General features: G+C 46.4%; 1 protein-coding gene and 1 long non-coding RNA gene across 12 annotated transcripts in view; one reads left to right on the top strand and one right to left on the bottom strand.

The window, feature by feature from the left end:
• S100z (S100 calcium binding protein Z) overlaps positions 1 to 13,917 on the top strand; it is a 16,859-nt gene extending 2,942 nt beyond the window's left edge. Inside the window, exons 1-6 of one of the 11 annotated variants that reach the window (XM_087617755.1) lie at positions 8,696 to 8,977; positions 9,297 to 9,543; positions 9,970 to 10,135; positions 10,498 to 10,577; positions 10,889 to 11,052; positions 12,378 to 13,534. In XM_087617755.1, the coding sequence (XP_087473881.1) occupies positions 10,912 to 11,052; positions 12,378 to 12,536 (300 nt within the window). In that variant the 5' untranslated portion in view covers positions 8,696 to 8,977; positions 9,297 to 9,543; positions 9,970 to 10,135; positions 10,498 to 10,577; positions 10,889 to 10,911 and the 3' untranslated portion in view covers positions 12,537 to 13,534. Of the gene's footprint in view, positions 1 to 8,695; positions 8,978 to 9,296; positions 9,544 to 9,969; positions 10,136 to 10,497; positions 10,578 to 10,821; positions 11,053 to 12,377 lie in introns of those variants that run through there. The other 10 variants (XM_087617740.1, XM_087617748.1, XM_087617735.1 and 7 more) reach the window with 10 other exon arrangements.
• LOC134485818 (uncharacterized) lies at positions 10,593 to 14,188 on the bottom strand. The gene is made up of 2 exons (XR_015670282.1): positions 13,858 to 14,188; positions 10,593 to 12,515 (listed from the first exon to the last, which is right to left on the bottom strand). It is a non-coding gene; the product is annotated as an uncharacterized LOC134485818 (long non-coding RNA).
• Between the last annotated feature and the right edge of the window lie 2,313 nt (positions 14,189 to 16,501).

The raw sequence follows: 16,501 nt of genomic DNA, 5'->3' as shown, positions 1-16,501 counted from the left end.
AAAGATCATAGAGGAGTCCAGTGTGGTATCATTCAAGAACTAATTTTGTGACAATCTGGCCTGGCCAAACTGAATGACTTTTAGAAAATTTACAAGAAACCCGAGAACTCCTTGGAATTCTCGGAAGAGCCCTCAGAAACATGCAGAGGTGGCCCGAGTACCTGATGGCCAGACTTGTGGCAGCCACTCTGTAACCATCGAGAGACAAGTCAGAGGAGATAGCCAGCACACTGAAGGAGAGAAGGAGAACAGGAAGAGACTGCGTCTGGTGGCACTGAGGGAACACTGAACCGATGAAGCAGGGGCTAACAGCCGTCCTCATAAGTCTGTGCAACGAGTCCTAAAGAAAAGGCAAGAAAAGCCACACCCAGTCCACTTTCCCTCCCCGAGTGTGAGACATGCGGCTGTGGGACAGGCTCTAAGTTTCTGTCCCCAGGGGGAACAGGCGGCAGGGACATGGTTGGCACTTTCAAGGCTCTCAGCTCAGAGATCCAGAGAGATGAAAATTGGAACTGTAACTTTGTGGGCAAGAACGTCATATAGGTGAGCTCAGCAGAGCTGGCTGTAAGAACAGAGCAGAAAGCCTGGCTGTAAGATTTCTAAGAGAGCACAGACAAACTCGAGGGATCGGAGGGAAACCAGCAAAGGAAGAGGTCACAGAAGCCAAAAGAACAGAGGGTTTGGGAGGGCAAGGAGGAAGGAACAGTGTCTGGGTCCGGCTGTGCTCTAGGCCCGGTTGCTCTTGGGTATCCTGTAGGCAAGCATTCCTGGGTCCACCCATCCTTTTCTTTTTAAAAATATATTTTTATATTCCTTTTTTTTTTGGTTTTTGATTATTTCTTTGGTTTGTTCATTTGTTTGCTTTGGAGACCGTTTCTTTGTGTGCCTCTGGCTGTCCTGGAACTCACTCTGTAGACCACTGTGGTCTTGAACTCACAGAGATCCACTTGCCTCTGCTTCCTGAGCGCTGGGATTAAAAGCACTCCCCCACCCTGGCTAATATTAGTTATTTTTTAAAAAAGATTTTATTTATTTTATGTGTGTGTACACTGTTACTGTCTTCAGACACACCCCAAGAGGGCATTGGATCCCCATTACAGATGGTTGTGAACCTTCATGAGGTTGCTGGGAACTGAACTCGGGACCTCTGGAAGAGCAGACAGTGCTCTTAACCGCTGAGCCATCTCTCCAGCCCTATATTAGTTATTTTTAAAGGCTTTAAAAAATTATGTATACAAGTGTTTTGCCAGTGTATGCGTATCTCTGTGTGTGTACCACATTTATGCCTCGGATCCTCAGAAGTGGAGGTTAGAGGCCCTGCAATGGAGTTACAGACACCTGTGGTCCACCTCGTGAGTTCCGGTAACTCTGAGCCTTTGCAAGAATAGCTAGTGCTCTTAGTCTCTGAGCCTTTTTTCTGCCCCCTTTATTTACTTGTGTGCGTACAACCCTGCGTGCATGCGTGTCACAATGTGTGTGTGGAGGTCAGAGGACAACTCGCAGGAGCTGACTTTTCCCTTCCACCATGCTGGTTCTCAGAATTGGATTCATTTTGTCAGCCATGGCCCCAGGCCATCTCACCAGCATTCTCATCTGTGTGTATGACCAAATCAAAGGTCTTCTTCAGGATTGTCCTTACCCGAGAGCTTCAGAAACAATCAAAACAACTTATAACAAAATATAACTTCGTGCAGTCCTAGGAATTTCTTCCTTTTTCAGTTTTGCCTGTTCTTTGCCTAGTCAGTTTTTTTTTTTTTTAAATGTCTTCGGAAGTTTTTATCTGACAGAAGTTGGAGTGTTCAAGCCTGTTCTCACTAGAAAATGGAGTTGCTGGGACCAGTCCCAACTTGCTAGCTATCTGATGATAGGGACAAGAGATAGAGTCTCTGTCTCTCTGTCTTTCTCTCTGTCTGTCTGTCTCTCTCTGTCTCTCTGTCTCCTCCCCCCCATCAAAATGGAGTTGTATGGTGTGTGCAAGTCCAGAGGATTCATGACCCATGTTACAGGTTGGGGTCTGTACTGTACTCTAAAGGTTTTGTCCCCAAACTTGGAAGTGGTGGGAATTTTAGGCAGTAGTTCCAGCTGGAGAAAGGGTTTACTGGGACCTCTCCCTCTCCTTCCCCCTATCTCCCTCCTTCCCTCCCTCCCTCCTCAGTCTGTGGGTCAACGATGACACTAACAGATTAGTTCTGACTATTTTTTTGCACTCTCATACTCTACTGTACATCCAAAAAAACAGAGCCCAGTGATCATGGGCTGAAACCTGAGTCAAAATACATCTTCCCCTTCCACCTTCTTAAGTATGTTGTCATGGTGATGGAAGGCTAACCCAACACATCCTGAGGATCCTTCTTTCCTTCCCAGTGTTCTAGGCTACCCACTTGGCTGCAGGCTACCCTCTTGGCTCCAATCACAGCACAAACTGATACATGGAGTATCTAGTTATGAGTAGGATGAGAGGAAATGAAGTCCCATGTGTCCATCGGACAAAGACATTGGCGACAGTGTCAGGGCTAATTGAAACAAAGTTCATTTTTGTTTTTCATTGTTGTTGGTTTGCTTGTTTATATGAAACAGGTTCTTCCAACAGCCTTGGCTTGCTTGGAATTTTCTATATAAACCAGGCTGACCTCAAACTTATGGCAATCCTCCTGCCTCTGCCTCTCAAGTATTGGGAGAGGCATGTGGCACATGTCTGCTTCTGGTTTTGTTTTTGGATCTAGGGTCTTGCCTTGTAGACGAGGCTGATCTCAAACTCTATGTAGTTCAGTCTGGCCTGGAACTTGTGATTCTCCTGCCTCATTTTCCAAAGCATTCAGAGTATAGGTGTACACCACCACACCTGGCTGTTGTTATAAACCTCAAAACATGGAGTCTTTAGACCTGGCATATGAATGCTAATAGCACATATAAATTGTGTGTATAAGCCAACCATGGTTCCCCTATAATTCCATCACTTGGAAGGCTAAGATACGAAGGTCCTTGCAAGTGTGTGGACAGCGGTGGCTACACGGTAAGTTCCAGGTCAGCATGAGCTACAGAGTGAGACCCTGCTTCAAGAAACAAAAAGACAAACACATGAGGTGTCTTATAAGTGGATGGGGGAGACAGCCTTTCCATTAACCCCCTTAGGAGCGACGATGTAAGAAACTATCCTAACAACCAAGCTATAACCTCACAGGGAAATGCCCAACTCTGTGACCACACGACATCCTCAAGAGATCATTAAACTACAGCCAGACCGTTTGATTTAGCAGGAGAAATGTAGGTCAGACATCCGACACCCATTCAGTGGGAGTGAAATCAGCACAGGAAGACTATCTCTTTATCACACGAACTTCAAAGCTAAGGAGTCATGCTTCCCCAACACCTGTCTATTTCTGAGCCATTGAAGAAATGAGTGGGTGTACCGAAAGGAGAGGGTCCCCCTTTCTGGAGTCTGAATTAGGTGTTAAAGTCCAGAGGAGTGGATGAGGTGGGATCGTGGATCCGGACCCTAACCCAGAGTCTCCTGGAAGGAAGAAGCCTTCCTTAACGCACAAACTCCAACGTCCCAGCACTATCTCTGCCTCTCTAACTGGGTGAACTGGGTTTGTAACCTGCACGTCCAGTCTTACAAGATGAGCTCACAAGGAGAGTCACTTTGTGGAATGGGAGCTCACCGGGCAGAACTCTTGTCGTGTGCAAAGGTGAGAAGGTTTCCAGAAGTGAGATCCGAAAGCGCACGTCAGAGCTTATGAGATGAGAACCACTCCCCACATGGCCTCCGTGCTCTACCGGCCTCCCTTTGTGCTGCTGAACTTTACAGTCGTTGCCCATGGTCTCCATTACAGATGTGATGTAAAACCTTCATGTATGTCAGACAGTGGGGAAGACGGGTTTGCACTACGAAGCAGGACCCTTCAGGCTTCCATTTATTAAAACCTAGACCTCTTGCTGGAGACTCTAATGTGGCCCAGCCCCCGAGATATATAACATAGTCCTGGAGAGGGGATGCAGGGGGATTTTGGACTTCCTGGTTCGATGCCATGAAAGTACACCCCAGAAACATCATTAGGAAACCCAAGGGGCTCTGGAAGTAACTGGAGGCATTCTAACAGAGAAGACCATGCCCAGTTGATGCTGAGCTCTGACACAGCAGCATGAGGTGACACTTTCAGAACCAGATGATGATTTCTGGTGAAGATGAAGCCTCTAGAGTCTGATATCGATGAACCCTATTAAGATATAAGGAAGGGGTGGCAAGATGGCTCAGCATTAAGAGCACTGGTTCTTGCAGAGGACTGGGCTCAGTCCCCAACACCCACATGGTGGCTCACTACCACCCTTAACTCCAGTTCTAGAGGATGCAGCATGTTTTTCTGGCCTGTACCTGCACCGGGCAGGAACATGATGCACTCACATATATACAGGCAAATCACTCCTACACGTAAAATAAAGTAGATGCCAAGGAGGTGACTTGCTGAAAACCCATTTATTCAAATTTTCATTTTCCAAGCTGGCCATGGTAGCGCATGCCTTAAGCCTAGCACTTGGGAGGCTGAGGCAGGTGGATCTCTGTGAGTACGAGGCCAGCCTGGTCTACAAAGTGAGTTCCAGAACAGCCAGGGCTACACAGAGAAACCACACTTCAGAAAACAAAACACCAACAGACATAAATACTGTTTTTCACTTCCCTTGTTTAGGACACAGCGCCCTCTCCTGCAAGGGCTGGCAGGTTCTTTCTGAAGCCACATGAAAATCCCATTAGTCATCCTTTAGTTCCAAACACAATTCTCTTAAAAGGGTATCAATTTACATTGCCCCATTTCTCCAAGAATCATTTATAAAGGACTCTAAAGATCCAATGGATGGCATTAGTTCTTTATTGCCATAGAACAGAAGAACGAGAATTCAGGAGCTGTATAGTTGGGATCCTGGTTTCCGGTTTCCCAAAAGGCTGTGGTTGGGGGTCTACCTCCGCCTTTGCTCTTCACAGACCTGAGTTCTTGGCCTCAGGAATCTCTCCACAAAACCTCATGAGCAGCTGACTGCAGCCAGATGGAGAGATCCAAGCAGAAGCAAAGCAGGATGTATTTCCTATTCCCATCAGAGTCAGGAACACAGTCTATGCATGAGGGTCTAAGTGGCAGAGAGCTGCTGGCCAGAGCTGCCCATGGCAACCTGAGGAATTCTTTTCACTGATCTCCACTCGGGTGCAGCTGAATTCTGTGACTTCATCCAGAAAGAATTTCAGGGCGAGAGGGCACAAAGGCACTGAAATGTATTCAAGGCATTTAAGAGGCTCTCAGGGAGAGGACTAGATACATTCAAGAGTGGCAGATGGGAGCCTCTCAGAGGGATTCTTGTAACAGTAGCACATATGTAGCAACATATATGTTAGTATATGTAGCATATATATAGTAACAGTGGCATGTATGGTTTGGTGGCTCTCAAGTCACATCTCAGATGGCTCCTAAGAAACTTGCTTTTCCTCTTTCCCTCTTTTTCCAGTAAGACTATAGGGCTACCCTGAGAGCGCCGAGGAATGTAATCCGATAAACTAAAACTATGAGCCCAAGGGTTGCTCAAGGGAGTTACGATGGGTGCTTTATTATAAGTGGGCTTTCTTGTGAGATTCCTTGAAAATTTAAGCTGACAGCTGGGGAAGGCGAGCAAACCATATACTCTCGGACTGCAAGTATGGTTTGTTAACATTCTTACTTGAAATTTCTCCTTGAAAAGTCTCCTTAGGTAACTTTCACAGGTGCTGTTGACTACGCTGGGATTCACACACTTCTCCTTCTCTTTGTTCTAACGTGGCATCCAGGGATCGAATCCTTGGTTCTTATGCTCACAAAGCAAACACTTTACCAGCTGAGCCATCTCTCTAGGTCTGTGCCAGAAATCTTGACGCCCAGCTGATGAGAGACTTGAGCCAGACTTTGGGAAGAAGATTTTTCTTTCTTCCCTCTTCTCTTTAACTTTTCCCTTTTAACCTACCTTAAGAGGACCACGCGGAGTTAGAACGACCAGGAGGCAAGGATCTTTTTGAAGTTTAGCTACCACCGAGACCTTGCTTTAAGCATTCTGGCCAAAAGAGGGGTGAGCTTCTAGTTGGTGGTAGCTGGTCCTGACAACGGACATGAGCTAAGGTTCGGATCTGTGGCATGGGTGACTGCCACTCGCCCGCAGTCACTTTATGTGCTTGCTTTCCACATGGCCAATGTGACTGGGTGAGGTTCAGGTCAAGATTTGTTTGCTCCCTGCAAGCAAAGAATACACTCGGCCAGCTAATAGGTTTTTGTGTTCTGTTTGTTAGACATTTCTATAAAAGACTTTTATTATTTTCAGATAAATTTTTGAGACACTAAGGCTTGGGGAATTTTTAATTTTTAAAATGTGCACATTGACTTTTAAATAACATTTGTTTTTATTTTATGTGTATGAATGTTTTGCCTGTATGAGTGTGTGTGTGCCTGATGCCCTTGGAGACCAGAAGAAGGAGTCGGATTCCCCGAAACTCCAGTTATAAACAACATGAGCCACCGTGTGAGTTCTAGGACCAAACCTGGTCCTCTGCAAGTACAACAGTGCTCAGAACTGTCAAGCTAGCTCTCCAGCTCTCCTTCTGATATTTTAAAAGTTATTCTTTATCTGATTGTACCAGTGACAATACACCAGTGGCCAGTCTCTCTATTAATAATCCTCCGTATACTCAATGCTCTAAAAGTCAGTTCTCTTTCTTAGGTAAAATAATTCAGTACTCTGTTAGTGTTTTCTCATGCTGACAAGAATTTGTGGTGTATGTGTGTATGTGTGTGTGTGTGTGTGTATGTGTGTGTTTGTATGTGTGTATGTTTGTGTGTATGTTTATGTATGTGTGTATGTGTGTGTGTTTGTATGAGTGTGTATGTTTGTGTGTGTGTTTGTATGTGTGTATGTGTGTGTGTTTATATGTGTGCATGATTGTGTGTGTGTTTATGTTTGTGTGTGTGTTTATGTATGTATGTATGTTTGTGTATGTTTGTGTGTGTGTGCTTGTGTGTGTATGTTTGTGTATGTATGTTGTGTGTGTTTGTGTGTGTTTGTGTGTGTGAGTGTTTGTATGTGTTTGTGTGTATGCTTGTGTATGTATATTGTGTGTGTTTGTGTGTGTGTATGTTTGAGTGTTTGTGTGTGTGTTTGTGTGTGTGTGTTTGTATGTGTGTGTTTGTGTGAGTGTTTGTATGTGTGAGTGTTTGTACGTGTGTGTTTGTGTGTGTTTGTATGTGTGTGTATGTTTGTGTATGTATGTTGTGTGTGTTTGTATGTGTGTGTATGTTTGTGTATGTATGTTATGTGTGTTTGTGTATGTGTGTGTGTATTTTTGTGTGTGTGTGTGTGTGTGTGTGTGTGTGTATTTACCTGTGAGCATGGAAGCCAGTAGAGGGCGTTGGGTGCCTCGGAGCTGGAGTTGCAGATGTGTGGGGATATCTACTCGGGATCCCAGCTCTCACCCTGATGACAGAGCAGCCAGCACTCATGTCTGTAGCCCTTCCTTCCTCTTGTTTGGTTCCCTTTCAAGCATTGCACTCAGAAAAGAATTCTCCAGGCTGGACAGTCTGGTTCAGCATTGAGAGCACTGGGTGCTCTTGCAGGGACCCAGTTCAGGTCCCAGCACCCACGTGGTGGCTCACAGCTGTCTGTAATTCCAGTTCCAGGGGATCCAGCTCCTCTTTGGACTCCTAGCCACACCGCATACCATATACATTAAATAAACACTCAGATACATCAAATGACTCATACATATTAAATAAACCAAGAGCATAGAGTTTAAAAATCTCAGGTTTGTGGATTTCATCCCTCCCCCTGCTCCCCAGTAGTGTTTAAACATCTTCACTCTCTTCCACTGCCTTCTTCCGACACTAACTTGGGTGCAAAATTGGGCGGTTTTGCTCTGAGTCACGCTTAGATGTAAGGAGTATACTCGAGGCAACAGGCAAAGGACCCAGGACAGCCCTTCTGGGCATTTGTCACCAGTGAGACTGTGTCCCCAGGGCGACAGACCTTTGTTGAACCCTTGATGTTACCTTTGTTTCTGAATGTCTTCTGGAGACCTCAGGCCAGGGCTGGTTTAAAAGCCCCTGCTAAGGGCTAAATGTTTTAAGGGCTCAAATCCAAGAGCATTCCATGAGAGGGCGCTCAGGTGCAGTTCCAGAACCTGACGCTAAGGGGCAGCACACACCAAAGGAAACCTTTAGGTCCCAGCTCGCCTCGGAAACAGGAATCTGCCTGGCTTTGGAACTCCAGCATGGAGAAGCCAAACTCTTAGCTCTTAAATCCAACCAAAGTATTTCAACCTTTGTTATCTTTTCCATTATAAGTTTTACCTGTCACCTGAATTTTTCAAATAAAGAGTCCTGTGGTGGAATACAATTCGGACACAGTATTGTTGAGGCTCACAAACTCCACAGTTTACCTATGTTTGTGTACCTGTAGCTTCAGTGCACAGTTAATGCCAAACTCAAACTGTGTTTTGTCAGAAATAACGACCTCTCCTTTTGGTGAGCAAAGTTTTAACGCAGAATAAAGGAGATTAATTATTTGGACAAATAAGCTAGACAAAGCCCAGTTTCCTGGGTGACCACAGACCCCTTCTCTAGCTCATTGTCTATGTATTGTGACTAGCTAGTTCTCTCTCTCTCTCTCTCTCTCTCTCTCTCTCTCTCTCTCTCTCTCTCTCTCCCTCTTTCCTTCTCCCTCTCCCTCCCTCTTTCTCTCCTTTTTCCCCTCTCTCCCTCTCTCCTTTCCCTCCCCCTTTCTCCCATCTCTCCCTCTCTCCTTTCCCTCCCCCTTTTTTCCCTCTCCCACTCTTCCTTTCCCTCCTCCAATCTTCTCTCTCTCTCCCTTCTCAACCCCCTTTCCAAAGTATTTCATAGCCCAGGGTTGTCTTAAACTCACCATGTGGCTCAGGATATCCTTGGATTTACCATCCTCCTGCCTCAGCTTCACACAGGTGGCTACCATTGTGGGGGTAATTCCGTGTGCCTAATTTTGTGCTAAGTATTGTAAAATACAAAAATGGACCAGGCATGGCGGAGCCTGGGATCAAGGTACTCATTCTAAGTGTGGAGAAGGTATGGCAGCAATTACTGGAATGTCCCCAAAGCAGTATGCTAAAAAAGAGAGGAGGTTCCCCCAGGAGGAGTAGGGAGTTGGGGGGAATGCAGGCAAGTAGCTGGAAGGTGATATTTGCCTTCAGTCATCAGTGGGGACGAGGGTAGGTGTTGTAGTCTGATGCTAATCAAGTTTGAAAAGCCTGTGGGTCTTGGCAGCAAAAAGAGGTCCAGGCGGAGGATACAGGTCATCCTGACGTTAGCAGACATCTGGGGTAAAGATTCAAAGATGATAGAAGTGTCCAAGAGTACTCCAGGAGCAATATTTCAGAGCTGGACTGTAAGACAGCATTCAAAGCTGAGGGAACATGGCCACAAAGCCTTGGGGACAGTCTCAGCAAGAGGACGGAACCTAAAAGAAGATGCCAGTGTTCTTCACATCTAACACAGTCCAGGAAAAATAACGGTAGGCTTTGCTTCAAGATAAGGTTCTTTTGGCCACCACACCCAGGGGTGTTAGGGATCCAACTCAAGCTCTCATGCTCGAGAGCCATTGCCCCCGCATTCCCCTCCTTAAAGTTTTTCTTACTTGAGGATCTCCCATACATTCCTACATACACAGCTTTTCTCCACAGACACGGGGCAATGCGTTCCTACACATAAGCCTAAAGTCGGTGGTAAGCACACGAACCCGGAAGACATATGCTCAGCCTTGTTCTGCCTTGTTACCCATAATGTGCTCTAGGTACTAGTTGAGTCCTTAGTGACTCATTTGGCAGACACAAGATTGAGAGCGTGAACACGCATGTGCATGCACACATACACACGTGCACACACATGCTCTCTCTCTCTCTCTCTCATTCTCTTCTTCTTTTATGTCTTTGAATACCAGGTTTCCCTTTAACATGTGCCAGTCTGGAACACACTCAAACTCATGGTCTTCCTACTTCTAATTTTGAGGAACTGGGGTAGCACACAGGAGCCCCCACTCTCAGCTACATGGATTCTTCAGGACAGGGCATTTTCCCAAGCAGTTTCTATTGCTTTTATTTCTGACGGTGAGCACTCCATCGGGTCAGTGTAACTCGTCTGTTGAGTCTGCTTCCTTGTCCTTGCAAGCGCATTGCCGAGGCGTGTCTAGGTTTGAACTGGTGTTTCTTCTTCGAACCTTTATTTTTAGACTCCATCCTAGCCATCAGCTTCCTAGCAACAAGCTGCATTTCTACCCATATTCCCACATGGGCAGAGCAGAGGGTTTTCCCTTTCCACTCCACCCTCCTAAGACCCAGCACACACTCCCCTTCCTCCATGGCCCTGGGGGCAGCAGTGCACACCTGTTCATTCTGCTGATTAAAAACAGACTCAGAGGCATCCTCAGTTGACTCTCTTGTCTCCGATAATTGTCATCTGTTGGGGACAGGGGTGTCAGGTGGAAACCCAGAGATCCGTGCTCAGAGGGTAACCGTGAACACCTGTAGACAGCCGCATCCCGCCGAACAGGTAGGAAGTAAAGGATTTTCCTTTTCTTTTGCTTTATTTCTTTCTTTTTCAAGCCTGTGTTCTAACACGGCCCTGGGCCAGTTTGGCGTAAAGCTATGAACTGCTGGAGGTACACAGGTCAGAGGAGTGGGAGTAGGGAGGAGAAAAATACACCACCTTGCTCTAGAATGGGCGGGACACCGCCTTTAGCGGACCATTATGACTGTTTAAGAACTGTCACCGGTGTGTTCTGTTTTCACAAAAGAGTTGACGTGTCCCCATCTGCTTTCTTTGGCCGAGTGCCTTCCCCGTGGCTTGGCATCCTGCTCCAGGAGTCGCCCACTCCACTGCCAGCATGCCCACCCAGCTGGAGATGGCTATGGAGACGATGATCCGCATCTTCCACCGTTACTCTTGCAAGGAGGGGGACAGGTTCAAGCTCAACAAGGGGGAGCTGAAGATGCTCTTACAGCGAGAGCTCACAGAATTCCTCACAGTGAGTCCACTGCCTGCTGGTGCATAGATGGTGTGGCTTTGGGGACAGATGTTAGATGGGGGTGGCTTTGGGGACAGTGTTAGATGGGGTGGCTTTGGGGACAGTACTAGATGGGGTGGCTTTGGGGACAGTACTAGATGGGGTGGCTTTGGGGACAGTATTAGATGGGGGTGACTTTGGGGACAGCGTTAGATGGGGTGGTTTTGGGGACAGTATTAGATGGGGGTGACTTTGGGGACAGTGTTAGATGGGGTGGTTTTGGGGACAGTATTAGATGGGGTGGCTTTGGGGACATTGTTAGATGGGGGTGGCTTTGGGGACTGGCATTAGATGGGGGTGACTTTGGGGACAGGTGTTAGATGGGGGTGGCTTTGGGGACAGGCGTTATGAACATTCTGTCCATAATTTGCTCCATGACCCTAAGTGCTGGAGAAGTAAATCCTGGAGCCCCTTGTCTCCTGCATACACTGGCAGGAGCCATTTTCCTTTCTCCCAGGTATAGCTAGCCAGTATTAATTATCAAGACGTCTCTGTGTATAACTAGCCGAATCTGTTATTGTTGCACCAGAATATTGAATGGTGGATTAAAACCTCACCAAACCTCAATGTAATTGTCAACCCTTGGGGAACCTAGCCACAGCGGAAGGAAATTGGCTCCTGGATACTTCTCTTTGTGCGTTTCAGACATTGTACTAAGTACGGTTATGAGATAAAATAGTTTGTACCCCATATAATACTTGGGACCCACTTAGTGAAAAGTGCGTGTTGTTTAATCTGGAATTCAAAGCTATTCAGGTGTCCACTGCTTATTTGTACTGGCCGTACCCAGCTACCTCGGTGCTAAGCACCTTCAAATGCGTTAGCACATCTTCATACCACGTGGGCAAAGACGACTCTTCCCATGGGATAAATTAAATGTTACACGATTGCTCCGAAGCCTGCTGATGGTAGATGATAGGGCCACTCATTGTCCCCTTTGACGTTGAAGCCTCTGTTTATATGTCGCCCAACTATCCTCAGGTATCCTGGTCCTCTGCCTGTTTCACTGTAGTGTCCCTCAGTGTCCCGGCCTTCTGCCCGTGGTCTCCAGTAAATGCATTTCCAGCACCCATAATTCACTTGAATCTGCAGCTGTTTTCTCTGCGTTCCTGGCCCTTTGGGTCTGAGCTGGTGTCTGTGGAGCTGAGGCAGGGTTAAGACTCTAGGCTGGCCTGGGTCTTCTTGTAAATAGACTCTTTAGGAGAACGAAAGCTTGCATGCAAACAGAAGTTCAGTTGTCACGACCCTCCAGGCCTCCAAGTTAGGAATTTTCTTTTTCTTTTTAGTGTCAAAAGGACCCCCAGTTGGTGGATAAGATAATGCAGGACCTGGACGCTAACAAGGACAACGAAGTGGATTTTAATGAGTTTGTGGTCATGGTGGCAGCTCTGACGGTCGCTTGTAACGATTACTTTGTGGAGCAACTGAAGAAGAAAGGCAAATAAAAAAAAATGGCTAGCAAGCTAACAAGAGGCAGAAACAGAGCCAAATCTGCACCTCCCGTGGGTCTATATCCTTACCATGGATAGGCACAGTGATATGACTTCTATATGCTATATATGTGTACTTATTAGCAATAAGTTATGTTAACCTTGACATGCTGACTTCACACAATTATTTATTCCAGGCCTTAGGCCCTCTTGAAGATTTTCCCACATTATTAAAAATGTTACTATGATTTATTTGTCAAACAGAGAGCAGCCACACATTTAGCCACTTTTGAAAGGAGACTTGAGTTTGGTGGATTTTTAAGATCTCATTCTTAAGTTGTGTTTTGCTATTTCTTCCTTACTGAAGAGATTGCAAGGCTCTCCCCATAGGCTCTTTTTTTTTTTGGTTCTTTTTTTCGGAGCTGGGGACCGAACCCAGGGCCTTGCGCTTCCTAGGTAAGCGCTCTACCACTGAGCTAAATCCCCAGCCCCTCCCCATAGGCTCTTAATTGTGCTTCAAATGGCAGAAGCTATGAGGGGACTTCCTGCAGAAAGGCTGGTAAAGAGAAGGTCGAGCCCTGCAGTTTGGCACATGCCTTTAATCCCAGCGCTTGGGAGGCAGAGGCAGGCGGATCTCTGTGAGCTGGAAGCCAGTCTGGTCTACAAAATGAGTTCCAGGACAGCCAGGCCTACGCAGAGAAACCCTGTCTCAGGAGGGGGTGTGTGCTTTTCTCAGTGAAATAGAATGAGATGGGCAGAGTCAGGCCTCCAGGTTCAAACTATAAGAGCTGAATAGAGCGAGTCTTGGGACTTAGTTGGAAATACCGCCCACGCCCCCAGGACTGACTGTTTTATTCTGGATACCAGGTCCCAGAGCTTCCCCTCGGGCTATACGGCATCGAGCCCCGGGGATACTTGCTTCCTTCCCTCCATCCTTCCTGGTCTTTCTCCAGTGCTCCAACTTGTTTGCTGCGTCTAAAATAAATGACTTGTACAAAAGTCCTTGGCTCCACACTGTGGCAGACAATCGTGAGGATTTAAAGAAAGAAAACAGTACTTTAAAGTGACGATGCTCTAGGTACTGGGGGAGACCATGGTGGCTCCAGCCGGGATTCAGGGATGGAGGTGAAGGCAGATGCTAAAGTGTGTGGGATGAGATACTGGCAAGCTCTAGGAAGTTTCACAGAGCACATTGCTGTTGACTTGATTGATACACAGTCGGGCTTTCTCCACACTCGGAGCTCTGTTTATGCAGGCTGTGTGGGACCAGCTAGAATACTTTATTTCCTAATGTGTTGTGTATCTGGCGGTAGAGGGGCGCAGGCAGGGGTCTTACCCGGAGTAAGGGAAGCGGAAGCTTGCTAGGAGTCTCCAGGAACGTTTTGCTGACCGTTAGAGGCTTTATGCTTTCTGGCTGTGGTTTCTTTCATTTCCTTTCGGTTGGAATGTCCACACGAGGCTTGAAGTGGCGCCCCCTTCTGGCCCAAAAGGACGGTGGAGAACAACGGCTGAGGACGGGCTTGTCCGCGTTGGAGAGCCAGGAGGATATGGCACCTTGGGCGCTAGCGAAGGAAGCCCTTAGAGAAAAAAGAGGGTGAGATCTTAGAGGAGAGGAGCAAGAAGAGAAGGCAGGGTGGACGGTTAGCCCGGGCAAGGAAGAGGTCGTGAGGTCAGTGCTGTTGAGGACGTGGGATTGGATTAGGAAATGGTCTCGGTCTCTGGACCACAAGTAGGTTCTCAATATGTAGTTCTGTAATAAAACCCGAGAAGGAACTTGCCAGCCAGTGACGTTCTAGATCGAAGACCTGCTGGGTTTTGGTTTTGGCCTCCTTCAAATCAGTTTCAGAGTGAGAGTTTGGGGAGATTTTAGCAGGAGGGCAAAGGACTCCAGAGAAGAAATCTGTCCGCTGCAATTAATTTACCTCTTCCTTCAAAGAGACACAAAGGAGTAAACAGAATTGAACACCTACGTGGCTGTGTGTAGCTTCTTTTCTTTGTCTTTTTTTTTCTTTTTAAAAAATAGAAGACAAACACTTCATACACTGGAGACTCTTTGATTTGTGTCCATGAAGGGCTGAGGATTCTTGGAGTCTTTACACTTTCCAATTCAATTTGATCTGAACTTTACACGTTCTGAAGTAGCTCACGGAAACATGAAAAGTAAACCCCAGCGTTTGCTCGCTGCTCTATTCTTGGAAGGATGTTCTCCAAACAGCAGAGAAAACGGGAAAACAATGTTCATTTCATGGTGTTTCCGAAGATCAATCAAAAGTAGGGAAAAGCTATTTATGTCTCAAGTAGACTCCAAATGAGTAAGGATTACACAATGTACCAAAAGTCCCTCTCAAGTAAATAAACCTTCTTTTTCTTTCCTCTGCCCCAACCCTTTGGTTGGCTACACAAGCCTAATCTTGTAGGAGGCAAAATTACTTAGTGCTCATGTCTAGGAACACTTGTCTTTTTTTTTTTTTTTAATAAACTTGAAGTTTAAACATTCCCGAGCTGTCTCCGAATGGGTACCTGCTGCTGTTCCTTATCTGTTGAGGTCGTTTACACAGAGCAGTTTCTAGGATACAACGGCCCGAGTCTGGTTTATCTGGAGCTCTGGATTTGAAAGGCTGTGCTGGACCACTGAGAACAGGGTCAAGAAAGGCTTTCCAGGGGTGGAGATGTGAGTCAAGTGTTCGATATGGAACACGGGGAGCGTTATTAAAGAATGAGAGACACAAGAAGATGATGGGCTTGGATTAGCAGGGATGGTTTGAGAGCATGTAAGTCCTAGGGTATCCAAGGGTCTAGGGTGTAGGCAGGCAGGAGAATTAGGTAAAAGGAGCTAATGTGAGAAACTTGAAATTTGTTTTTAAAGAGGCCTTCTTGAAAGGTTTAAATCTTGGCAACAGAGGTAGAGAGTCCTTTCACACTACTTTGAATTATAGATCTCTGAACCAGACATGGTGGTTCACACATGTAAGACTAGGGAGGCTGAGGCAGGAGAATCATTTTGTTGTTGTTGTCGTCATCGTTGTTGTTGTTCTTTCAAAAATAAAAGCAGAAGGTAAATAGATGACAGATAGGTAGATAGAAGAAAGGCAGACAGGCAGACAGAAGGAGAGATGGATGGATGAAGGACCCTGGCACCCTGCCCCAATATTCTGATTTATTTCAGTAGGGCCTAGGCAGCAGCACTCAATTGGGTTTTCAATGAGTGTTAAGACCCACTTAAAGGGCTAAAAGATGGCCCTCATTTAAGAGTTCTTGATGCTCTTCCTGAGGACCTGGGTTTGATTTCCAGTACCCAGAGTAGATGGTTTGCAGCTGCCTATCACTGCAGCTCCAGGGATCTGACATACTCTTCAGGCTTCCAGGGGCATCCATAAGCTTGTGATTTGCACAACACACACACACATACACACACAGACACACACACACACACAGACACACACACACACACGAATAATAAAGGCTTATCTACTATAGACATTGCATCATAGTAAATGCACTTGGACATCAAGTTGTCTCGTGAGTGCAGAATCCCCCTCCCAGCCCAGCTATCTTATTTAAGCCAACAGACTCCTGCTTCTCTAGCCTAAGACTGCATTTATACCTAATGTGCCAGGTGCCCCTACTCCCCACCCCACCCCCTTACTCCTGGCTTTCTCCTCCCCAATGTTGTCTGATTTCTTCCAAAAGAAATGTGACCCAGTACCACAACTCTACTCTGTCATTCAAATGTGTCCCTGTTTATTTTAGACTCCAGCCTGTTTCTATCAGCGATACCTGAAAGTTTGCACCATCGGACTCTTTCCACACCCAGGGAGGATGATCAGATGTTCACGTGCCCTAAAACGGGAGCATCTGACTTTCCTAGACAACTCTCGGTCAGGTGTTGGCCTCATGGCCGGAAGCCATTCACTAAGTGGGTTTTTCAGAATTTATTCTGTAACTATGCTTGCACGTGTGCATGAACACATACATCTGGG

The sequence above is a fragment of the Rattus norvegicus genome, chromosome 2 (genome assembly GCF_021556685.1).
Source record: "Rattus norvegicus strain SHRSP/BbbUtx chromosome 2, alternate assembly SHRSP_T2T, whole genome shotgun sequence".
In the NCBI taxonomy this organism is placed as follows: Eukaryota; Metazoa; Chordata; class Mammalia; order Rodentia; family Muridae; genus Rattus; species Rattus norvegicus.
The sequence above is the reverse complement of the archived record's forward strand: the minus strand, read 5'-3'. Positions and strand labels throughout refer to the sequence as shown.